This window comes from Artemia franciscana, chromosome 10 (assembly GCF_032884065.1).
Source record: "Artemia franciscana chromosome 10, ASM3288406v1, whole genome shotgun sequence".
Lineage (NCBI taxonomy): Eukaryota > Metazoa > Arthropoda > Branchiopoda > Anostraca > Artemiidae > Artemia > Artemia franciscana.
Genome location: NC_088872.1, coordinates 19,414,144 through 19,440,033, shown reverse-complemented (window position 1 = coordinate 19,440,033; position 25,890 = coordinate 19,414,144). Strand labels below are relative to the sequence as shown.

At 34.0% G+C, this 25,890-nt stretch overlaps 1 protein-coding gene across 3 annotated transcripts in view; it reads left to right on the top strand.

Moving 5' to 3' along the window:
• LOC136031879 (zwei Ig domain protein zig-8-like) overlaps positions 1–25,890 on the top strand; it is a 189,786-nt gene that overhangs the window by 73,948 nt on the left and 89,948 nt on the right. For all 3 annotated transcript variants that reach the window (XM_065711822.1, XM_065711820.1, XM_065711821.1), the window contains exon 3: positions 16,306–16,469. In XM_065711822.1, coding sequence (XP_065567894.1) covers positions 16,306–16,469 — 164 coding nt within the window. The remainder of the gene's footprint in view (positions 1–16,305; positions 16,470–25,890) is intronic.

Below are 25,890 nucleotides of genomic sequence, written 5' to 3'. Positions count from 1 at the left end.
TTTATGGGTAACAGTAAACTTAATGAATTTTATATATTGGGAATCAGTATAAAAAGTCAATTCCTTTGGTGGATTCATATTTATGAAAATTTTGTTTTTAGAGTATTGGTTACCATTGTGCTGAGTAGCTTCTTATTTACAGTTGTTTACCAAGAACCGTTTGATTACTTGCCTAGTGTATGCTATAAGCTCTCATGAGTATTGAAACAGGATGACAGTTCTAATTTCAGTCCTGCCTGAAGTCTAGTAAGCACGATGAATTTGGATGATTTGAATGTAACCAATAGCATAAAACCAGTAGACGAGATTAGGGGTCTTAAACTTAAATACGAATGTGTTACCATCTATGAGATATTTCTAGTTATACTTGTCCCATATCATAATTGTGCATGTCGTAAATCAGAAAGAAATGTAGCTATTAAACTTGTCCACAAAAGTTCAATTTAATTTAATGCTAGAATCTAACTTTTGAGCCAATTTTCACCAGGAACACTGTTAGGCAAAGCTCAACCTTAGTCCAATAATAGCAGATCTACATTGGTTCGTCTATGCCATAGGCAAGTGGGCTAGGTGGAAGCAAAAGCTTCAAGAACCAGAATCTGCTAAGACAATTTCTGCTGTTTAGTGTCTTCAAGACAACCCAAAAATCATGTTCATAACCTGGTATCAAAACCCAGTATCTTTTCTTCCCTTTCCTTAAGAGATACTTCAGTTCCTTAGACGAACCTAGCGTTGGCTACCGTCGGATTCTGTGGAGATTTCATGTTCAAGTAGGCATAAATCTATGCCTACTAATAATGAGAAATTATTTGTTCATCATTTATGTGACTATCAGGCTCAATTCTTTCCACATTTATCCCAGAATAAAAAAAAAAAAGAAAATATGAAAGTCATAGACTATTTCACCTCAGTAAGTCCGTCAAACCAATCATAGATTGAATGCCAACACCTTTCTTAGAAAATAATAAAAATCACCGAATTACAGAAAACCACCAAAATAATCACTTAGAGAGTAAAAACTCACCAAATTTGATGGTATATCACCAACGGTAGCAACCCAAGTGTTAGGGCAAATGCTTTGAGCCAAAAGGAAATATGGATCCATTTTCAGAGATGTATGCTACTCAAAAACCCCGTCTACCTTCAGCAAAAATATTAGTGAAGGAGCTTTTTTATTAGAAAAAAATCTATTATCCACAAGAGACGTTACAATTGGCTCTTAGAGTCCAGGCACTAACAACATTTGAAGTTTCGAACAACTATGGCTCCCCAAATGATGAAACTTTTCAGCCTACTGGCGTCTGAACCGCAAGGATTGGCAGTGCAATATTTTTTTTTTATTAGATTTTGAGGAAAAAGTCTGCTTGACTTTGGTACCTACTTATCAATTATGAAATGAATATAAACACTTTGACAGTGCTACTGCCACCTAGCTTAGTCAAAATCAATGGAAGTCCTGAAACTGTGAAGAAAATGAATCAGATGAAGTCTCATCTACTGAATTTAGAAGCATTGCTGTAAAGCAACTCTCTGCTAAAATGGACTAGCGCTTGAATCAGTACAAAAACAAGGAAGTCCGGACTCGTTACGAAAGCGAGCCAAGTTCTGACTCGGTACAAATGAAACTAACTCTTCCCTGGAATTTCCCAATGCATACTCAAATTGTGTAGCTTGTCTCATATGCGTTTTAAGAACCAAATGTAGCTTTGTTCTTATTTGCTTGAATAAACAAAATGCATCACCGTATCCTATATTTTTCAGTAAAATGGAGCAACAGTTTCAGAACCTTAACTGTCAACAGCTAGAGCAGCTGTTTTTTTTTTTTTTTTTTTTTTTTTTTTTTTTTTTTTTTTTTTTTTTTTTTTTTTTACTTGCGCACGAGTAGAGACAGAATTAATCAGAACAAAGCTGTGCACGCTATTCTTCCGCCCAAATCTATTCGAAGCTTAACTCTTTGTTAAAAATTTTTGGATTTCATCAACCAAAATTTGTATTAGCGATAATCAAACCGTAGATAATGATTGATAGATTAAGAAATCTGGCTATTGATCTTGGTATACCTATAAAAAATAGACCTCCCAATAAATCAGTAGGTATTGGAATACTGGGTGAAATTTAGACTTGGGACTCTGAAAGTTAAGAATCAATACGGATCATTCTATTCATAATCAAACAGAACTTTCCATCTAATAGACTCAATAATAAATGAACTTGACAAATGAACCGAATGGAAATTTTGATTTTAAACGTGAAGTCTTTTCTTAGTCTTTTTCCTTTGCGACAAAATAAGCTAATAAATTGAGAATCAAATTGATTTTTTAACCATATAAAAGAAAAATTCCGTCTGGTAGAACAGTGGCAGTTATTGTTTTGCAGTCCACCCATATGTCAGAGTCAGCAGAACATGAGAATTATGTTCTCCAAATCAGACGTAAAAGGTACAACCGCCGCCAAAACTACAAGAAAGAAAAGCAAAAGGAAGGAAACTGTAAAAAAAAAAAAAGCAAATCAGGGACATAAAAAAGTTTTTTTTAAAGAAAGCACTATGAAAATCAATTTCATTAACCAAAAAATGAGACAATAGTAAAACATTACCATCTTGTTTTACATTCTGGGAAGTTTTGATACTGATAGACTCCAAGATGAAAGTTCGAGAGGAACTTTCCGCGAACAATTGGATATGAAACTATAGAGTTTAAGAGTTTGACAACGTAGAAGATGGACAGATGAAAATAGTGGCGAAGTAGCATAAAATATGCTAGAGAGGAAAAATACCAATGCAGCTCCGAATTTTTGTGAAAATGGTCTAAGCTTGGTAGAGGAGACAAAAGGTTGGTACAAGAAGTTTCAGAGTGGTAGATAATACGAAAATAAGAGGACAGTAGAAAAGACATGAAACTATGAATTAAGAGGGTTTGAAATCGAGATCATTGATAGAAATCGATAGAATTACTATGGATTTGCAAGATGTAGCAAGACGATATAATGGTAAAATATTGTTGTGAAAAGTTAAGAAAGTAAGAGGAAGTTGTTCGTCTGGACGTGTTTCAGTGAAAGATAGGAATGGAGCGTTAATTAATGATAAGAAAAATTGTTTATTAGAAATAGGTAGAACATTTTGAGAATGTGTAAAATCATTATTGAGTTGCAAGAAATAACATAGAAAAGATTGAAAAAACTTTGAACAATGTCGAAATGAAGGAAAATTAATTTTTTGAGGCAGGTGGGGAGGCATTTCACCCTTCCTTTTTGATTTTTTGTACCCTAGATTTTGAAAAATAATTTTTTCGGGGGTATTTTCATTTAAAGATACTTTTCTTTTTTTTATATACATTAGGAAAATTGAAAATAAAAATTACCGTCCCTATATTTTGAAAGATTTATTTTCCCCCTCCCTACATTTTAGTGCCGTCCTAGCCTGGTCGGTTGGTGCGCTGGATTTGGGATCCTTTGTCTGAAAGGACGCGGGTTCGAATCCCAGTGTACCCAATTGTTCAGTTTGGGACGGGAGTCAGTGGCGTGACTCTATAAGCTTAGCCAGAGTCGACCCAGCTTTAAATGGGTACCTGGAGAAATCTGGGGAAGGTAAACAGGAAGGGTGTGCGAAAGCACAGGATGGTTGGCCCCCAGCCCCCCATTGCACTTCCTGGCTGAAGGGCCAAGAAACGGAGATCAGCACCGCCGGTAGGGACTGTAAAGTCTAATGCCGTATCCTTTACCTTTACCTTTACCTTACATTTTAGTGAATCCACGCCACTAAAAAGGACTGTATCCCATCTATATTTATATGAATTATTTTCATGGATTTTGTCTGGAGGAATACGGCCCAAGCTATGGGAGAACAAGGAATCAACTGCGGACGTAGAACTCTCCTAGATTAATTTATACAGGCTATTTGAGTTTCCTAGTTAAAAATGTTAGCAAAATGAATAGATTTCTCGAATGTTAAGGAGACTAGGTCACCTAGACTAGAAATAAATTAGGGTCCCCCTGAATAACATTTGTTGGAATGTTCAACTCTTTTGATTAAAATGGCTGTCTTGAAATTTGTGACTATGATTCGTTGGGCTGCAGCCACAAAGAGCTTTGGGCCACTCTAAAAAGAGAGCAAGGACTGTTGAAGTGGTGCCAGATTACCCTTGGATTGATTATATTCCTTCAAAAGGGCACTAGAAGCCAGAATCCACAATCAAATGAATCCTCTCCGAATATTTTACAACCATACCTTCTATCTGATGACCCATTTTTAAAAATCTAGAAAATATTGGTTGGGGGGGGGGACTTCTTTCCAGACATCAAGGCTGCACTGGTGATATTAGGTGTATCACCTAGTGATGAATTAAAAAGACGCTTAATCAACATTTTCTGTTTCGAATCAATTATTGTGGATATTTTTGAAGACCACACTTCCTTTCCACGAGGTACAAATAGCTGTTCAAAATGGGCACTCCTTTTATTTGACAGTGAAACAACGAAATTTTTTTTTGGATATTTCGATCACATATACAGTGGCCGTCGTCAGCAGATAAGCTGTATCTACTTTATTTTTTCAGTTTATCTGCTGATGATTGCCACTGTATATGTGACCAAGATATTCATTTTTTTTGTTCTATCAAATAAAAGGATTTGTCCCTATTAAGCTGTTATTTGTACGTCAAGTGATTATTATGTTTAGCATAAATAAGTCAACTTGGAGTAAGTTCGGCACCATGGTTTCATGTATATTTTCTACATCTGAACGTATTATTGCGCTGCGTGTCTTCAAGCAATGGTGAAATTTCTGCCCAAATTAGTTTCATAGCCTTGCGTTTTTTTTTATCTACCTACATAAGAATCATAAACAAACAAAATTAGCTGTGTAGAGAATCAAAGAAATGGAGCCGAGAATACAGGAATTGTCACCAAATTTCAAGAAATCTGACTGAGAATTCGAAAAATGAAGCCTATATTAAACCTATCAAAAATCTTAATATTTTGACAATTTTAACGTTTTCTGTATAATTTTACCAATTTTTAAGGTTCAAAAAATTTGCTTGAGTAGAAATAAAAACTGTATAAAAATAACGGAATTAAACGTGCTTGAGAATTTTTTAAGCTGACTTGGTGTCTTTTAGGAAAAAACTACTCCCCCTCTCCTAGCAAAACACACTGAAATATGGTGTTCAGTTTACGCCACCATTTTCCAGTTTTGAAGAATTGTCCATGGACAAAGAATGGAGAACGGGTTTCTTTCTCCCCACTTTCATAAAGAGATGTTCATAAGTTAATACTTCGAAGTTAAATAACCAATAATCGTGGGAATGGAAAGGGAACCAATAGGAACTGATCCGCATGATGATACTGAACTTAAGTGTGATTAAATATAAAAAAAAGCAAGTTTTCTGAAATGAAAGTAAGGAGCGACATTAAAACTTAAAACGAACAGAAATTACTCCGTATATGAAAGGGGCTTTTCCTCCTCGACAACCCGCTCTTTACGCTAAAGTTTTTTATTGTTTTAAAAAGTAGAGTTGCAAGAAATAATCAAACTTTAGCGCAAAGAGCGGGTTGTCGAGGAGGAACAGCCCCCCCCCCCCCCCCCAGGGACTGTGGGGCGTAAGTCATCCCCAAAGACAGAGTTATTATGGTTTTCGACTATGCGGAACAAAATGGCTATCTCAAAATTTTGATCCGTTGACTTTGGTAAAAACTGAGCGTGGGAGGGGGCGTAGATGCCCTCCAATTTTTTGGCCACTTAAAAAGGGAACTAGAACTTTTCATTTCCGTTAGAATGAGCCCTCTTGCAACACTCTAGGATCACTTAGTCGATACGATGACCCCTGGGGAAAAAAAAAACAAAAAAAAAAACAAACAAACAAATAAACATGCACCCGTGATTTGTCTTCTGACAAAAAATACGGAATTCCACATTTTTGTAGATTGGACCTTGAAATTTTTTCTATAGGGTTCTCTGATACGCTGAATGCGATGGTGTGATTTTCGTTAAGATCCTATTACTTTTAGGGGGTGTTACCCCCTATTTTCCAAAATAAGGCAAATTTTCTCAGGCTCGTAACTTTTGATGACAAAGACTAAATTTGATGAAACTTATATATTTAAAATCAGCATAAAAATCTGATTCTTTTGATATATCTCCTAGCATCGAAATTCCGTTTTTTAGAGTTTCGTTTACTATTGAGCCGGGTCGCTCCTTACTACAGTTCGTTACCACGAACTGTTTGATCAATGAAAAAGATATGTTCCATTAGGATTTTTCCCAAAATCCTAGGGGGAAAGGAATTAGAAACCACTCAAAAAATACATAAAATATAAATAATATAAAAATTATTTTCGTTTTAGGGGGAATAAGTCAAAACGAGTATTTCTGGGTGGCGTGTTTCTAATGAAAACCTCGACTCCAAAGTTGTTCTTTTCGGTCCGAAAAACTGGAATTTTGGGTCCACAAATTATTCTGGATGGCTAAAGTAGATGTCTTTGCGTGAGTTTCTGTGCATTCTTGGCTTCTTTTCGTCCAGTTTTGACTCATAAGTAATGCCATATGCTTATCTGAATAACACCTCAGAGTAAGCTAATTAGTACATAAAAAACAGTCGGAATTTATTCCACAAATCAAATTTTTCAATTGAGCATGAGCATAGCAAAAATTAAGATTTCAAATTAAAGCAAATTATGGAAATTGCCTATAAAAACAATGTCTCTGTCTGAATTTACTGTTACATTTCGAGGCAATCTTATTTCACCGGTGCAAATGTCAAAAAGACCTGACATCATGTTCAACTCCTTTTTTTTACAGGATTGCATGTGAATGACATTTTTAGTCATTTGTGCTTAGACATTTAACTGATGGTAAAGGAATGTTTTGTATTCTATCACTTTTGGAAAATTAAATCAATACGAAGAGACATTCACACGCAATAGACTGTTTTAATTAAACTAAAAAAGACGGATTCCACGCAGAAATCTTTTTATGAAGATAATTATGAAGATTGAAAGCTCAATGAAGCTCTAAAAGTATTTAGACTAATCACCAAATTAAATGGAATTTATCATCAAGCTCAAAGGTAAAACTACTATGCGCGAACACTGATACGGCATCCTAAAATATATGAATTTTACAGATACAATATTTTCTAGAACTTAGCTCTGTCCCCCAAGCAGCAATTTGGGGATGAAACTGTGACTCTGATTCTCTGAGTGTAGACACCAAGGAGTGGACCATTTTATGGGTTAAGCACGCAAGTAAAGTTGCTATGGACGTCTCAAAGGTCTTCTGAAGCCCAGCTCAGATGCAGAGTCACTGTACTTTCTCTTAAAGACTGATTGTACTTTAAGACGTTATATTGTTTTTAAAAATTAGTTCCGGATGCTGATATTTAAATAAGTACTTGGAAGAAATAGTAAACTGCTTGTATTTTCAGTTTGGTTCCATTGCTCCCTGCTAGCCGGGCCCAAAGAGTGTGGGAAACTATTAGTGTGGATGCTGGTGCTTGCGTTGAAAGCGAAAATTAGTGATGCAATCTAGCGTTTAGCGAAACTATTTGAATCTAAAATGCTGCACACCTTTCTTGTCTTACACCTAAGAAAATCAAGAGAGCAAAGAAAGCAGAATTTGCCCCTAATAGGCCTACCAGCTTCATGTTAATTTGCCAATTTAACTTGCCAATGATTCAACCTGCCAAATATAATTTAGGTCTATTTTTGAAGACTGGATTTTTACTTTAAATAACTCCTGAAAAGAAAATACGGATAGATTATAACTAATAGAGAAGTTTCAGCTTTAATACTTTAGCCTTGCAGATTAATTTTGTTATATATGCAATTTTTGTTGAAATTTTATGGTTTTTAATAAAACTTACCGAGCGCTGCATTATCAGTGTTACTAGTAATTTCAATCCCCGTCTTCCTGTTTCAAATTGTTGAAGATCCAGTCCATACAACTTTCCCATTCTTTTTGGTTGGGTCCTTCAAATAATTAATATGATTTCAGTTGTGAAAGTTTCAAGTACTTTAGACAATAAATATTTTTCAGCAATGGACTTGTATTCCACTTTTTTGGGATTTCTTTGAGCAGAAAACATGTTTAATACCCAAACAGTGTGTACAAGCTTCCCTAATATAAGCGCAGATTGTCGAGCCACCACTGTAGTCTAGCTTACAAAAGAGGTAATATGAGCCTTAGCATTTGAAATCTAGTGAGGTCAATAATTTTAACTGCTGCTGCATATCGCATCTACATCATGACAGACACATTCTGACTCTTGGAACTGGACTTATTAGGAGTTTCGGAAACTTGTATCCCAGGGGTGGGAAACATGAGAATTAGGTGATATAGAATTTTGTTTATTCAGGCAGAAAGTAGGGCTTAGGATGAATAAGGAAGCTGTCAAGTCTTGTTTAGGCTGAGAAGTTATTAATGATAGGATACAAGTGGCTAATTTTATGACTAAAATGTGGAGGGTATCGTCATAGTAGTATATGCCCGTGTAGAACCGACTAATGGAGACAGTAGTGACTAAGAAAAATTTTATTTGCTGCAAAAAACAAATAGACAGGGTAGACGATTTTAAGGCCCAGATTGATATAAATAGGGATAGATGGTATCCAACCCTGGTAAATTTGGTGTAGTATATGCTGTATACGAAGGTAGAGAAAACAACTAAGTTAAAAAAACACTTATAACCCCCATGAGAGACATATGTATTTTTGAAAAAAATACATATGTGATTTACAAATGCATCTGTCAAAAAAATACGCAGAATTGTGAGATAAATGGTAAAATCGTGACGTTGATGAAGAGGGAAAGGGGAGGAAAAGGTTAGCCCTTAGGCCTTCCCTCTTAGGTTCCTATTGTACAGTACATAAAATAAAAATCTAGCTAATGGAGGAAGGTTGAAATCCGCGGATTAAGCTGACGCTTCTTTATGGTATGTCTCTTCAAAATTCATCAAAGCAGGGCTATATTGTGAACTGACATTTCCATCTATACTTTTTCTGTGATCTTATGCCTCTGAGGCTTCGACAAACAACAAACAAATGATTCTTAATATCAGTAATACTTCAATATCTTAGAAAAGTTGTAAGAAAACATACCAGGGAATTCGAACGACCAGAAATGACATAAGGCTTATTTTGCGAAATATAAGAAAGGATGAAATTCCACACACATTTATAATTAGCTTTAAACTAAATTTACATTTTTCCGGGACCTCATGTCAACTTCAGCCTTCTTTCCAGGTTTCTTATTTTCGTGACAGTAATTCCTAAACATCGACCCAGAGGCAAGAAACATCTTAATGATTCTTTCAAGAAAATTCGCTTTCCATTCCACTGGTTGGTTTCCTGAATCTATTACTGATTGAATAGTTATTTCCGAATCACGAACTATTTTTACCAGATCTTTTCAAATGGCTGTTGGAGATTTCTGTGAGCTCCTCGATGTCTGATTTTGCGACAGATAATCTTCTCATAAAATAAGTAAAAACCAGTACTCTGAAGGATGTCAAATTTTTCCATTCAAAATTTTTTTCTGAAAGTTTGTCTAAAGCAGGAGGTATAGTAAACATAGAAGAAAAAAAACGCTATTGTCACAGCAAATACAGTATTATGACATATGCTATTTATCTCTTCTTATGAATTCAAATAATTGTTTGATTAAGTAATATGTATTGGGTTCATCAAATAAAGGCTGAAAAAAGCGTTTTCTTCAAATTTATAATTGACTGAACATAGCAGAAAGAAAAGAAAACGTATTTGTTTAACTGAGGTAATTGATTTCGTCAATTCTAATATCTTTTAATGTTTGAAAATGACTTTTATTGTACCAGAGTTAAGAATATTAGTGAACTAGAAACTTAATACAAACCTAATCTAAATTTACGTTTGATTTAGGCTTAAACTTGAACTAGATCTAGATCCCGCATCAATCACTGGTAAGCTTCTAGGACATGAATCTTGTTAGGACAGCCCTGTGTTTTTTTTCTTTGTTACTGATAAAACGCAATAATTGTAAACCCTTCGAAACTTTCCATATATTAGGTCTTAAGTAGAAATTTCTCTTCAGAAAAATAATGACGTTTGTTTGTTCAAATGTATATCAGAAACTAATAGTACCTCCATCAACCAGCAAATTGTGGAAGCCATTGTCGAAGATTATCAAAGATAATTGTCAAAGATGGTTTAATTGCCCATTGTTCTTCTTCCTTTTATATAATCATAAAATTAGTTATATAAAACCAAAAACTTCCTCCTTTTGGCGTAGGTATTTTTGGTGCTTCTTTCCAGATTTTATTTAATTAATCTTTCTTTTTGATCTAAAGTAGAGTGTTGAGATCTCGTTCAAATATTCAAATGAAACACGGCAAGTTTTTGGGTTCGCCTAGAAGACATGGTCAGTAGGCTATATTTTATTTTGTAAAGGAAGAAAGCCAAATTTTGTAGTCTTATTTTAAATGCATTAAGGATGCAACTAATGCAGATGCAGAGCTTTCTGGACTGTTTGATCAGTTTGGAAATAATAGAACCATACACCAGGCTCTCTATTTCCTCAAAGTAGTAGCCAAGTTCTTGAATCGATTCCTATATCAATAATAAGAGATTTCTCTGGCAAATAAATTCTTTTCTTTCAAATTAGTTGCCTTCATAAGCCATTTATGAAGTATAAATGGTATAACCTCATACCAGGTTTATACCTTATTTGGTTTAAGGGCCTTGAACTTCTGAACGTTTTAAACCTGAAGACACTAAAGGAACGACTAGTAATTCACAAGACTGGAAGATAAGACTGGCAATTTATTCAAAGGAAAAATCTCCCGGCTCTCTTTATGTCATGGAACCAATGGAAGCTCCCGTGTAAGAATTCCTTTTCTCCACCATATATTGACTTTATTTTACTGATTCGCCTAAAAAATTGGGGAAAAGTACCTCCCTCCTTCATACATGACTCTCTTTACCTGCCGACGCACGAAATCAATAAACCAGGACATGTGTGTGAGACTAGGACTTGTCTGACGCATTTGGTAAAAATAAAGATTGCGATGAAGAGGGGGGAGTAGCAACATGGAGATGTCACCGATGGAGGGTCTTCTGTAGGTTTTTGTTAAAGTAGAAAGATAATGATAAGGCAAAGGAGGAAAAAAAATCAACCCACAAACAAATTAGTCGTTAAAGCTCATTAAAAATCAAGTAAAATGCAATTTTTCAGTAGCATGTGGCGTATATATATATATATATATATATATATATATATATATATATATATATATATATATATATATATATATATATATATATATATATATATATATATCCGAAATGAGCAACAAAAGAATTTGTAACATTGAGTTACCTCTTTCTTTGTGTATTTTTTTTTAATCGCAGGCCTATTTTATTATAGTCAAGATGATTGTAAAAGGAGTAGGTCTGACTACTACCCACCAAATATGAAGCTGATGGACTATGCATTTCTAATCTTTTCAAGAAGTTTGTGGCAACGAACTGCAAGTAAGGAGCTAAGCGTCTCAATAGTAACTGAAACTCTAAAAAACAGAGCCTTTTCAGCAATAGATATATCAAAAGAATCAACTGGCTGTACTGATTTCAATATATAAGTTTCAGTCAGTTTAGTCTAGCCTATCAAAAGCTACAAGCCTGAGAATATTTGCCCGATTTTTAAAAAAAGGTGGAAACGCCCCCTAAAATTCATAGAATCCTAATAAAATCACATCTTTAGATTCAGCTTATCAGAGAACTCTTTTGTAGAGGATTTAAACTCCTATTTCCAAACGTGTGGAATTCTGCATTTTTTGGTAGAAGAAAGGTGATGGATGAGTGTTTATTTCTTTGTTTGTTTTTTTTTCTCAGGAATTACCGTATCGACCCAATAGCCCTAGAATATCGAGAGAGGGCTCATTTGAACTGAAATAAAAAAAACTCTAGTGCCCTTTTTAAGTGAATAAAAACATTGGAGGGGAACTAAGCCACCTCCAATCTACCTTTTTCTCAAAACTGTCTGATAAAAACTTTAAAATAGCTATATTTCTCAACATAATTGAAAAGCCAAATAACTATGTCTTTAGGGATAACATGACTCCCAGAGCTCCTGGAGAAGGTTTTTAAGTTATAGAATTTGCCTGTTGTTTTCGTGTTGTATTTGTTATTCAGAATGCATACATTTTGCACTGGGGGAATTTGCCTGAATTCCTCTATGAAATTCTTCTTTGGCCTTGTTTTCTTTTTGCCGAATCATTTTTACGCGTGAAGATGTTAAGGATAATTGTCCGGGCTAAATTTTTACCAGGGTTGAATTGTCTGGAGAATGTATCTATGGGAAGGAGGGATATTTGCGTGGAGGGGGAGCCTGATTTCCTGGCATTATTTTTGAGATATTTGAGATTTGTAATTTATTTAAAAAAAGAAAACGAATCCTATTCGCCTTTCCTGCCAAGAAAGGCAATAAACTTGAAGGGCAAGCCTGATTATTACCATGAGCTAATAAAAACCATATTGATACCAAGCTACTCAACACACAAGAAACTCAACTGACGAAAGAAGAAAGGAAAAAAGAGAAAGAGGAAAATACAAGAAGAAGATGGAAAAAAATTAATAGCAAAGAAAATCAGGGAAATACCTTGAATAGAATGATAATTTGGAGCGGGCTTCACGTCAAATTCACTCACGAAACAAAACAAACTTCTTTGTCCGTGACTTGAAAGCAGGACGACTAGGCGCATTTTTCGCACACTTGAGTAATATATTCCAAGCATGGCGAATCACAAAATATGCCCAAATGGCTTAAACTCATGAGCTAATTTATTAACGTTTCTTGTCTTATGATAATAACGGTCTCTACTAAAAGTAAAAAGATTTTCAAAAGCAAGGGTGAGCAGCTGATTCAAATATTCATTCGAGATAAGCACGACTTGGTAAAAAAAAAAAAAAACGATCAGAAATAAAATATAAAAAACAAGTTTTTCAACTGAAAGTTAGGGCCAATATTAAAACTTAAAACGAACAGGAAGTAATTACATTTATGAGGGGGGAATACTCCCTTCTCAGCCCCTCGCTCTTTATGCTAAAGTTTGAATTTTGTCCCTTTTTTTTAGAACGACTCCTGAATCCCAAGGCTCGTTTAACTAGAATTTTTAAAAGTACTGAAACACTTCATCGTTTAGAGCGAAGCGTTGAGCAGGGGGTAAACCCTTCATATACTTGATAATTTCTGTTCTTTTCAATTTTTAATATTGCCTCTTACTTTCAGTTAAAATAACTTGTTTTTTTAAATAATGAATGTAGAATGACATATTCTTTAGTTGTATTCCCGCTCCAAAAAAGTTGGGTCGTTCCTGAGAGAGAAGAGACTGGAGAGATAATAATTTTTCTTTTGTGTGATTGAAAGTACTAAATAATTTAATTACTCCGCAAATTTATTTTTAATAATTATTTTTCTCGGTTTATGTCGCAAGAAATCTGTGGCAATTTTAACCCATTTCCTTTAAAAATGAAAAAACTATGAATTTCTTGTTAAGTAGAAAAGGAACTTTATACTGATTCTTATTGCATTACTAACTGTTAGGGTCACCCCAACACCTTGTTGGTGGGGGCGCTTTGCGCCCCCCAAGCCTCCCCGCGCGCGTAAGTCGTTACGCGCCATATTAGTTACGCGCCATTGTAGTTGTTTCCCTGTGTCCCACCTGTGAATATATATATATATATATATATATATATATATATATATATATATATATATATATATATATATATATATATATATATATATATATATATATATATATATATGTTTTTAACTACGTAAAACTATATATATGTTTTTAACTACGTATATATATATATATATGTTTTTAACTACGTAAAACTTGCGAATATACAACATTCTTTGCTGTCCCATTATCTGTACATATAAATAGATTGTCAGGTTTACCGACTCTTGAACATGCAACATATAATTGTCCATGGGAAAAACAATCCGTATTCAGATCTATACCTCATTATTCTTATGATTGCCCTTGAGCTTTGTTGATGGTGATTGCTAATCAAACATTCCCTGTGTCCCCATCGTCATTTATATATCCCCCCCCCCCTGTGCCCCCCGGCATCCCCGTTGTAGTTGTGTCCCTGTGTCCCAGTCGTCATTTATAGTCGACAAACATAACGTCAGACGACACACAAATATGACTTCAGTCGACAAACACGTCCCAGTCATCATTTGTGTCCCGGTGTCCCAGTCTGTAATTTCTCTTTGAGTGTCCCGGTCGTCATTTATATTCCCTGTGTCCCGGTCTGTATATACATTCGTTTTTGAATTGGAATATGATGAAATTATTTTTTTTTTTCCTTTTTTCTTTTTAGTTTTTTTTTTTGGTTTTTACCTTTTTTTAGCTTTTTTAGTTTTTTTTCTGTTTTCTTTTTAGTTTTTTTTGTAGTTTTTACCTTTTTTTATTTTTTTATTTTATTTTTTTTTGTTTTCTTTTTCCCCTTTATTTTTCAGCTTTTTCCTGTTTTTCTTTTTTTCTTTTTCAGTTTTTAGGTTTTTTATTTTTTTAGTTTTTTATTGGTTTTTAGTTGTTTTTTTTTTAGTTTTTTTGTAGTTTTTACCTTTTTTTTAGTTTCTTTTAGTTTTTTCTTTTTTAGTTTTTAGTTTTTTTTATCTTTTTTTAGTTTTTTTTAGTTTTTAGCTTTTTTAGTTTTTTTAGTATTTTCTTTTTAGTTTTTTCTGTAGTTTTTACCTTTTTTATTTTTTTTCTTCTTTAGTATTAATGCTAAAGCTAAGGTTCGAACCTGGAACCTCTCGGACCTAGAACCTGGAACATATCACTTTACCAACTCAGCTACATCGGCTTCAATACATTTACCTTTTTTAGTTTTTTTATTTTTATTTTTGTTTTTTTTTAGTTTTCTTTTTCTCCTTTATTTTTCAGCTTTTTCCTTTTTCTAGTTTTTTTTTCTTTTTCAGTTTTTAGTTTTTTTAGTTTTTTTTTAGTTTTTTTATTAGTTTTTAGTTTTTTCTTTTTGTTTTTTTTGTAGTTTTTACCTTTTTTAGTTTTTTTAGTTTTTTTTCTTTTTTAATTTTTATTTTTTTACCTTTTTTTATTTTTTTTTTAGTTTTTTAGCTTTTTTAGTTTTTTTAGTATTTTCTTTTTAGTTTTTTTTTATTCCCTGTGTCCCGGTCTGTATATAAATTCGTTTTTGAATTGGTATATGATGAAATAAATTTTTAGTTTTTTTCCTTTTTTTCTTTTTATTTCTTTTTGGTTTTTACCTTTTTTTAGATTTTTTAGTTTTTTTTTTATCTTTTTTCTTTTCAGTTTTTTTTTTGTAGTTTTTACCTTTTTTAGTTTTTTTCATTTTTATTTTATTTTTTTAAGTTTTATTTTTCTCCTTTATTTTTCAGTTTTTTTTCCTTTTTTTAGTTTTTTTTTCTTTTTCAGTTTTTAGTTTTTTATTTTTTTTAGTTTTTTTATTAGTTTTTATTTTTTTTTGTAGTTTTTACCTTTTTTAGTTTTTTCTTTTTTAGTTTTTAGTTTTTACCTTTTTTTAGTTTTGTTTTGTTTTTTAGCTCTTTAAGTTTTTTAGTATTTTCTTTTTAGTTTTTTTTTTAGTTTTTACCTTTTTTAGTTTTTTTTCTTCTTTTGTATTAATGCTAAAACCAAGGTTCGAACCTGGAACCTCTCGGACCTAGAACCTGGAACATAACGTTTTACCAACTCAGCTACTTCGGCTTGAATACATTTACCTTTTTTAGTTTATTTTTTTATCTTTTTTAGTTTTCTTTTTCTCCTTTATTTTTCAGTTTTTTTCCTTTTTTTAGTTTTTTTTCTTTTTCAGTTTTATTTTGTTTAGTTTTTTTTAGTTTTTTATTAGTTTTTAGTTTTTTTTTTCTTTTTAGTTTTTTATAGGTTTTACCTTTTTTTAGTTTTTTTTCTTTTTTAGTTTTTAGTTTTTTACCTTTTTTTAGTTTTGTTTTAGTTTTTTAGTTTTTTTAGTTTTGTAAGTATTTTCTTTTTAGTTTTTTTTGTAGTTTTTACATATTTTAGTTTTTTTCTTCTTTTGTATTAATGCTAAAGCCAAGGTTCGAACCTGGAACCTCTCAGACCTAGAACCTGGAACATAACGCTTTACCAACTCAGCTACTTCGGCTTGAATACATTCGTTTTTGAATTGGTATATGATGAAATAATTCAGACGTCATATGTGGACAGACAGACAGACACACAAACAAACAATTTATTTATATATATATATATAGATATAACTTTTACATGGACTATTAATTTTTTCTTTTTGATTCAGTCACACACTTTTCGGACGATTTTGAAGAAACCGAGAGTCCACAACCGGTAACACCTATTGGTGATCCGAACTATTTTGATTTACAAGCGTCGTCCAATGTGACTGCACTGCAAGGTCAAACAGGATTTCTTACTTGCAGGATACGGAGAAGGGGCAATTGGACGGTAGGCATTATTTTAATAATTGTTTTTAGCTTTTATTGATTTTTATTTAAATTTGACTTTCTATAAATTTGTTATTGTATTATATTATATAATAATAGCTCGTTACTCGTCCATCCAAAAGAAAAGTAAAACACAGGTTGTTAATTTGGAAACCAAGTTCATTGTAATTGAAGCTTGACTTTAATAGATTAGGTTGAGAATGTTGGAATATCCAAGGTTAAAGGTTAAGGGTTCAATCGGGTTTAATTAAAAAAGAAAATTACTAAACTTAAAGTACAGTGCTCTGTGACAAAACTCACGTTGAAATCCATAAACATAAAAGATTCTTCACTAAAACGCAGTACGGCTACCACTTCACCTTTCGACACAACCACACGCCTCCTCATTATATAACTTTTTTTTATATCTTAACCATGGGGTTCCTCCCTCCCTCCCCGGACGTACAACCACCTCACCTGAATATACTAAAAAAAAAATTCTAAACTTCATCTAATTTAATTTATCTTTCTTTTTTTATCTTTCACTTATTGACCTTTAACTAAATATTTATTTAAATAATTTTTGAAAGAACCGAGGGAGCTCATACATCTCAGCTCTTTTGGAAGCATGTTCCACACTTTAGCACATGCTACATCCGGGGAAAAATCTGAACGTGCTGTTGGAGTTCGTCTTACTTGAAGGTCAAAGGCAGAGCACGTGTTTCGATTATGTTGTTCAGATATCAACCGAAACAGATTGTGGAAGGGAGAGGGAAGTAAACCGGATAAAAATTTAAAAACAAAAACTGAGCACGACAGACGGTAAAGGGAACCAGGGGACAGATAGTCGTCTACATTTCCAATAATTTTCAATGCACGCTTGTGGATTGAGTCAAGTCTCTTCAGGTGTGATTTGAAAGTTGACTACCAAATTATGGCACAATACTGCAGGTGAGGTTTCAGAAGTCCGTTGTAAAGTAGACGAATGGTTTTTTGAGGAAATACGTGCTTCAGTTTCCTGATGATGCCGAGATTGCGAAAGAGTTTCAGCTCCACAGCTTGGATGTGGTTTAGAAAGGAGAGGTTTTCATCCAGGAGTACACCTAGATACCTTGCAAAACCCATTTCTGGCCGCCTTAGCGTTCCTCTAGAAGTTGTAATCTTAGTTATATCTGGATGAATAGTTCCAACCCTTGAAAAGAATAGCACACGCGATTTGTCGAGATTTATTACAAATCAATTTGCATCCATCCAGACGTAAGTTTCTTCTAAGACAATCTCTAGTTTTCTCTGGAGTGACGTCATGCCAGGGTCACAGGAGGCCATTGTAGTATCGTTGGCAAATGCCAGCAGCTCACTAGAGTCGTTGTCATTATTTGAAGTGTCTTCACCGCAGCAGAGTTTGCAGCACCATGAGGTCCTGAAATTTGGGTTCAGAAAACGACTTAGGTCATTCACATGAATCAGAAATAACAGTGGACCTAGGATCGATCCCTGCGGCACACCGAAATTTACCACGATATCGTTCAGAGGATCATTGGAGAAACTTACCGATCCTCATCAGGCTCTGTTTCTTCTTTTATGGATATATCTTCGGACACACTCCAGCTGCTGGAGAAACAGAATCATGATGTGGTCTTTATGGGTGATTTCAATATCAACCTGTCCCATCCCCCTACAAGTAGCGCTAAAGGCCTCCTCACGCTTACGTCTTTAACTTTGACTTTAAGAAGGTTTGGTGGGGTGGCAGCCCTACTCTTGTTTGTAATAATTTCTCTTTGCTTTAAGTTCGGCTTGATCATTCAAACTTTCTTTTTTTGGTTAGTTTCAGTCACCCTCCCCCTTCTCATGTTTAACTCAGGTATCCATCTGTAACTAGTATCAAAAGACGTAATTAATCAAAATATTATTTGTCTTTAATATCTTAATTGGATAGGTTGAAAATTCACATAGATAAGTTCAAACTCGTCCTATAGCCTATTGTGTTCAGACTGGTTACGTGCTTACCAACCAATTCTAAGTTTAATGAGAATATGGCTTTAAATATCAAAGTGGATAGTATTATCCAGTTTATTTCCTTTTTTCAAAAAAAAAAAAAAAATACAGTGGATTGCCAGTTTAATTGACGCATACTTATACTTATTACTTAAAGTTTTGAAAATTCTTAATTATTAAAGTAAAAACGGGAAAAGACTTAAAATGTATCTTGTTTTTCAAAACGTGAATTTCCGCTTTACCGAATGCTTATTCAAAAAAAATAAATTATCGTGGATTGCTAGTTTAATTGACAAATACTTATACTAATTCCCTGAAGTTTTGATCATTTTTATTTATTAAAGAAGAAAAGGTGAAAACATTAGAACGTATTTTATTTTCAGTAATGCACAACTTATATTCTGGTCTTGAGAAGGCATGGGGGTTATCAGCCGTACTCATGATAATTTTTGCTCGTTTTGAGTTTGATTCAACCATTTATTGTAATTTCTGTTCGTTTTGAGTTTCATTTACTTATTGATAGTAATTTGTATTAGTTTTACACTTATTTTTCTCTGAAAAACTTGTTCTGTGGAAAAGGCTTTTTAATTAATTTCTGTTATTTTTTTACATGATTTTTTTCATGGACAAAAATAATGTTATATCTTTTCGTTTTTTTTATACGAATCCATAGTTTTATTTGCTATTTGTATGTTGGAGAAACTTTTTCACCAATTTTTAATGCTGACACAAACAGTATTTTGTAATTTAGTTTTGTAGCTTCTTAAGTTGACCTGAAAAGTAAAACTTAATATTATTCCCCAAAGATTCTATCTATGCTGTTTGACATCCTAGTCACTCTTTTTGTTTATTTAAATTTTAAGAGCAGAACTAGTAATAGCAGTAGCACCAAAAGTTTCAACCTAATACCCTCAGTCATTCTCGATATATTTTTAGGGTGTCTTATTGGCAACACAAACACAATGCCTTTTTGTTTAGTTTTAAAGCATAACTGGTCGATTCCATAACTATGGAGGTTGAAACACCCAATAGTAAAATTGGGGTTATGGATTCCATCAGAGCGCCCTAGCAACCAGCTCTGAGTCTATGCTCTCTGACAACCTGGCCACTCTTTTTGTTTATTTAAATTGTAAGAGCAGAAGTAGCAACAGAAGTAGCACCATAATATATCGATTATTGATTATGAACACCTGTTTGTTACGTAATACGGTATATTTTTTTGGTTGTGACGTAATTGTTTACCTAAGCAAATGTTGAATAACCTAAGGGTGTAAGAAAAGCCCTCAGGGCCTGCCAGTCAAGTGTGGAACCCCCAGATATCACTGAGGATAAAGTATTGCGCACACCTGATATTACGTAATAGTTATATGTAAATATTTTCTTCAAGACATTCTTCAAGAAATTTTTGAGACGTTTCAAGATATTACAAGACGTTCTTTAAGACATTTTCTTCAAGACGTTTTCCTTCAAGATTTCTCAAAGTCGTGTTTCTTCGGGGCCCACTAGTCAAGTGGGGAGCCCCAGGATGTTACTGACGATGACGTATTGCGCACACGTGGGTGTTACGTAGTACTTTAGGAGATGCTTTTTTCTTCAAGATATTTTTCTTCGAGATTTCTCTTTCTTCAACATTTTTTTTCTCTTCATGATGTTTTTCTTCGAGATTCCCTTTTCTTCAAGATTTTTGTTTTGTTTTGAGAGATTTTTTTCTTCAAAACATTCTTCGATACATTTTTTCTTCAATGTGTTTTCCCTCGGTGTGTTTCATCAAAGCATTCCCCACTTATGCAAGAATTTTCAATAGTATTTCTAGCTTTTATAGAATGGTGCTGCCTATGATATTGCTTATATGCCTTCCTAAACCTGCATACATACACTTTTTTCGTTTAATTGAAACTCCTCCTAAACGTTCCTTAAAAGTTTTACGTTATTTTGCTTAGCGTCATTAGTTACAGCAACTGTAGTGGTACTATTAAAAGTATACACAAAGTGCGTTCTGACTAATTCAAAATTCCCCGCAACATACCCCTAAGGGTCTAACTTAATAATATAATTTGTTCTTCAGAAATAGCTTTGCAATATTTTTGAAAGACCACATGCTCATAGTTTTGTTTAACTTAGTTCAACATCAACCTAAATATTACTTAAAAGCTTCACCTTAATACCCTTAGCTTACGTAGTAGCAATAGTTATGACAGCATTAGTTGCAGTATACGCATAGTAACTTTGGTTTCCTCAATATTTCCTTCAATACACGCTGAAAATATCAGCTTAATACCATCAACGGCCCATGAAGCATTTGGGATGCGTCCACTTGACAACCTGTGTAGGCATAGTGTGTTTCAAGTTAGTTCCATACAGTTTCTATATATCCCAAATTTTTTGCCTTAGTTTTAATAGCAGTAATATTAGTAGTAGCAGTAGAATTAATAGTAGTAGCCTAAGCTTTAGTGGAAGTAGTAGTAATAGACATAGTAATAATAGTAACAGCACTAGCAGTATGAGCATGAGTAGTAGCAGTAAAATGCAAATATTTTCATTTGGTTAGTTCACTATGCCTAACAAAAGCCCGTTAGTTTCTACTTCACTCACCAACTTTGCTCCTAAGATTTTGTTGTTACACCTTCTTAACAACCTGCATACAGACTGCGTATTGTGATTCAGTTCGCTTTCCCTCTCTAAATTCTTTGCAAATTTCACGTTCATACACTTAGGCATAGTTGTGATAGTAGTCACGGTAGTAGTATTGATATTACTAGCAATAGTATTGAATAGCAGTAGTACTAGTAGTAGGAGTGATATTAACACATTGCCTTCTGGTCAATAGAACATTCCTCCCATCAATCCCTGGACATTTCAACTTAATACAATTAGCTGTTCCTATGACAGTGCAAATATGTCCTTTGATAACCTGTATGTTCATATGCTTCATGAAACTTTCCTCTCAATGCTCTTAGCCTTGTTAGTAGTTGTAATAGAAGTAGTAGTAGTAATAGTAGCAGTAAATGTAGCAGTACATATTGACTTGTGGCTAGATGATCTTCCCCTTTAACCAGTCTCTGAAAGTTCCAACTTAATACCCAGATTAATTCTTGAGATACGCTATTTTGACAATAATAATAATAATAATAATAATTTATTTTTAACCCACATCATAACAAGTTATGGCACTTGTGGAGTAACAAAAAGAAAAAAAATGAAATACACTGCAAGTAAAATGCACTACAAATAGAAAAAAACATTACGCTACAATGAGATTAACCGAACAGACGGATCAAAGGGATGAGGCGATAAACGATAAAAAGCTGATTCCGACAACCTTCCATGCATGAGGGCCAACTTTGCACTTATATCAGGGACGTCAAACTTACAAATTATCTTCCCATTGCTATACCAAGGGGGGAGATAAAGTAAAAATTTACAGTATCTGAAATAAAAAATCTGAATCTGATTAACATCTTTTTTCTTTAGAAGGGGATAAAGACCAGAAAGATAGAGGACAGAATGATCACAGAATGTAGCATATAGTCTACCGAGTGCACGTCTATTATACTTCCCTCGATTAGCAACTATCTTAGAATAGCCCGTTTGAATTTTTTTTTTGAACATCACGAACAGTGCACTGTCGTAGGCAAGAAATTGAATTCGTAACAGTAATACCCAACCACCGAAAAGCGGAAACAAAGGGTATTGAAAAACCGCGACAAGCTAAGGGAGCATTAGAGGAAGTCGGACCATTAAAAACTAGAAATTCACATTTCTCAACATTAAGAGAAATACCAATATTAGAAAATAGGCGTGAAACTTTTGAGACCATAAACGAAAGACCTTGCTTATTTTTACACAAAAGTAAAAGGTCATCTGCATAAGCAAGATAAGAAACATCTGAGAGTCCAATAAAATAATTTGATCTAATTTCATCTAAAATACCAGAAATGTACATTTTGAATATACTAGGTGATAAAACCCCTCCCTGCTTGACACCTCGACATAAACGGACAAACGGAGATCCAGATTTATTAATTCGGAGGAAAGAATTTTCATACCAAAAACGAAGATGAAAAATGACTGAAAGATTTACACCATTATTAAAAAAGGAAAAACAATGTGCATGCACATAGTATCTTTTGATTTAATTCAAATTTCCTTAACATTGTAAATGAAGTAATTTAGCAGTAGTAGTGGTGGTAGTTGTAGTAACATTGGTAGCATGCAAATATTGCCTTTTTGATCTTCTTCCTTATCATTTCCCGAATTTTCAAAATTAATATACTCAGTTAATTCTGTGTTATGCCCTTTTGACAATCCGTATATACATAACGTGTTTTGATGTAGTTCAACACTCCACTCAAAATTCTCTGAAAGGCTTACCTGAATTGTACCCTAACGAATAAATTAGCTGCAACTATACATCTTTCTAACTCATTTCTTGATATTTTTTTTTTCACCTTTGTTGTCACAAAATTTTACTTACTATTGTAAGTGTTCTTTACAGTTAGTTTCTTGTGAGTTTTTTTCTTATACTACTACTAATAAACTCACTATAACACTAATTCACATGAGCCCAAAGTTGATCATGCTTCTCTGTCTCTCCGACCTGTTCAAACCTTCACTCTTACCTCTCCCCGACCACCCGTTCGATAAAAACCTTCACCCGTTCGATAAAAACATTATATGCCTCGGGGCATAACTTACAACCTTTGTCCATTGGCTCTGGGGGATTGTGCCCACCCTAAAGACAATATTATATGATTTTTGGACTATTGATATCAAAACGGCTATCTCGCAATTTCAATTGAATGCGTTTAGGGAAAAGAAGATGTCAGGAAGGGGGTGTGGGCTAGTTGCTATCCATCATGCTTTGTTCTTAAATGGGAACTAGAAGTATATATTTCAAATCAACTGAGCATCCTCTTCCATAACAACATTACGTGACCACCTCTTCCATAAAAACATTGCATGCCCCTGGAGCGTAACTTACAACACTTACCCCCGGCTTTTTTGGGATTTTGTAAACCCCAAAGGCCTTGTTATACAATCTTCGGACTATTTTGTACAAATGGCTATCTCAAAGTTTTTGCCGGATGCATTTGGCGAAAATACGACGTGGGGGGACAGCTGCCCTCGATCACTTTGACTCTTAAAAAGGGAACTAGAATATCGCATTTCCAATCTAATGAGTACCCTTTGGAGTTTATGTGACCATCCTTTCCATAAAAATCTTACATGACCTCGGGGCATAACTTAAAACCCTTGCGCCGAGGACTGTGGGAGGTTTGCCTTATTCAAAGACATAATTTTCAGACCTTGCAACTATGCTGAATAAAATGGCTATCTCAGATTGTGATCGGATATGTTTTGAGAATTGCTGGGCGTAGAGGGGAGGAGGGCTTGCTGCCCTCCAATTGCTTTTGACAATTGAAAAGGGCATTAGCCCTTTCAATTTCCAGTCGAATAAACCTTTTTTGAAGTTCCTACGACAACAAATGGCCATCTCAAAATTTCTACCAGAAGTATTTTTGAGAAAATACGAGGTGTGGGAGAAGGATTTCTGCCCTCCGATCACTTTGAATATTAAAAAAAAGTACTAGAAATTCTGATTATCAATCCAATAAGTTCCTTTCGAAGTATATACGACTACCTTTCTAAAACAAAAACCTGATATGCCCCCATGGCATAACTTACAATCCTGGCCCTGAGGGCTATGGGGACATGAAGGACGTAGGAGGGGGGCTGGCTGCTCTCCAATCATTTTTGACTATTAAAAAAGGCACCTGCCCCTTTAATTTTCAGTTTCATGAGTCGTTCTCGAAGTTTCAACGACGAATCCCTCGATACAAAGTGCCCTTCTCTATAGAAAAAAAACTTTGTGCCCACATCGTTCTTTACTTGGGCGGCACTGCTGTGTTGATTTGAAAACACTTATTACTAAATTAACCACATATGAGGAACGAAGGGTTTTTAACGCTTAGCGGGACCAGAAGTGTCCATTTGTCTTTAAAAGAAGTAAACAGAGATACTTAAAGTGTATGTGAATATTTTTAAGATGTCAAGTTCCTGCGAAAGATTTTGCATGTGCTAATAAACAACAAATTCAACAGAACCCTTTTTCTGAGAAAAACTATCTAAAAGATATTTTTCATAAAATCATCTTGGGACACATAAAAAGACAGTTTATTACTCCTCTTAGACTCGACTGTAACAGAATCTCATCAGGAGCTAAAAGCTTAAAAATATGACAAAATAAAATTCGCTTTCTCTCATATCCTTCCGATAGAAGGAATCTTTTTATCTTCATGACAGTTCCCAAGAGTCTTGATTGGAGGAGAGTCACTTAGGGTATCAATTTCATGAAACTATATTGTCAAAGGAAGCAATATTCTTTGAGACAGAACACTTCGTGTTCGTTACCCATGTCGGTGGAGACTATTTCAAGCTTAGTAGCTTTGTAGCAAAATAAAAATTGATTCCATAGATAATATATTTAGATTTTTCTTATATCTAAATACATGGAGTTTTTTAATCAGCAAGAGTACACCAGTTTTTACTTGAGCGTCCGCAAGGCTATAAATATCACGAAAGTAGGTAAAAAATTAAGTAAAAAGCGACAGTCGTAATTCTCTTTCCCGCAAAGACATAAGGATCCTTGCAAAAACCTCGGCGAGGCTAAAGGCTCTACAAAAGTAAATGGAAGTTTCATTGGAATGGTTCAAAATCAATTTTGAACCAAAGCAAAGCTGTGTTAAATATAAATTATTCTCAGTAGAAAAAACGAGGTGAATTTCATTAGCCTGATTCAAGAACCTAACAACCAAAAAGGGCGCTTAAGTATTATAGCGACCCCACTCAAGAAGGGAAGTTGGGTTAATCCCAAGGAAATGTACCAAAATATGATGAAAATACTAGGCTTTATTTACAAAATTATATACAGTAGAAATTTATGGAAAGCAGGCCAAATAGAACTCATTGTGTTAAATACCTAACCTAATTACCTCTAAATATTAAAAAATTAATAAAAAATGTACCTACATCGTAGTTTTTCTCAATAAGACTAAGCTAACTATAACCTACCAATAACAGACAAATTGTTTTTTTTTCCATTCTTACAGATCAAAATTCTCGATTGGGTTTCGCTATAATAAGTGCTCCCAAAAGTATATAATTAATTTATTCTTTTTGTGAGCTGGGAGTCTGATTTCACAAAAAACCTTTAGTTTTTCCCGAGAGTAAATGACGTCTTACCAACATTTCCTTTTTAAAACTAAGACCATCAATATGCCACTAATACTAATATGAATACTACTAATACAAAGCTTCTGTGAATTAAAAGAAAAAACTTTTCTGCTTGCACCGTCAACTCCTATAAGTTATACTACGTAAATCCGTAAGCTACACACTTCATATTGGATATTTTGTGTTGTTTTTACATAATTCTGGAAGGGAAAAAT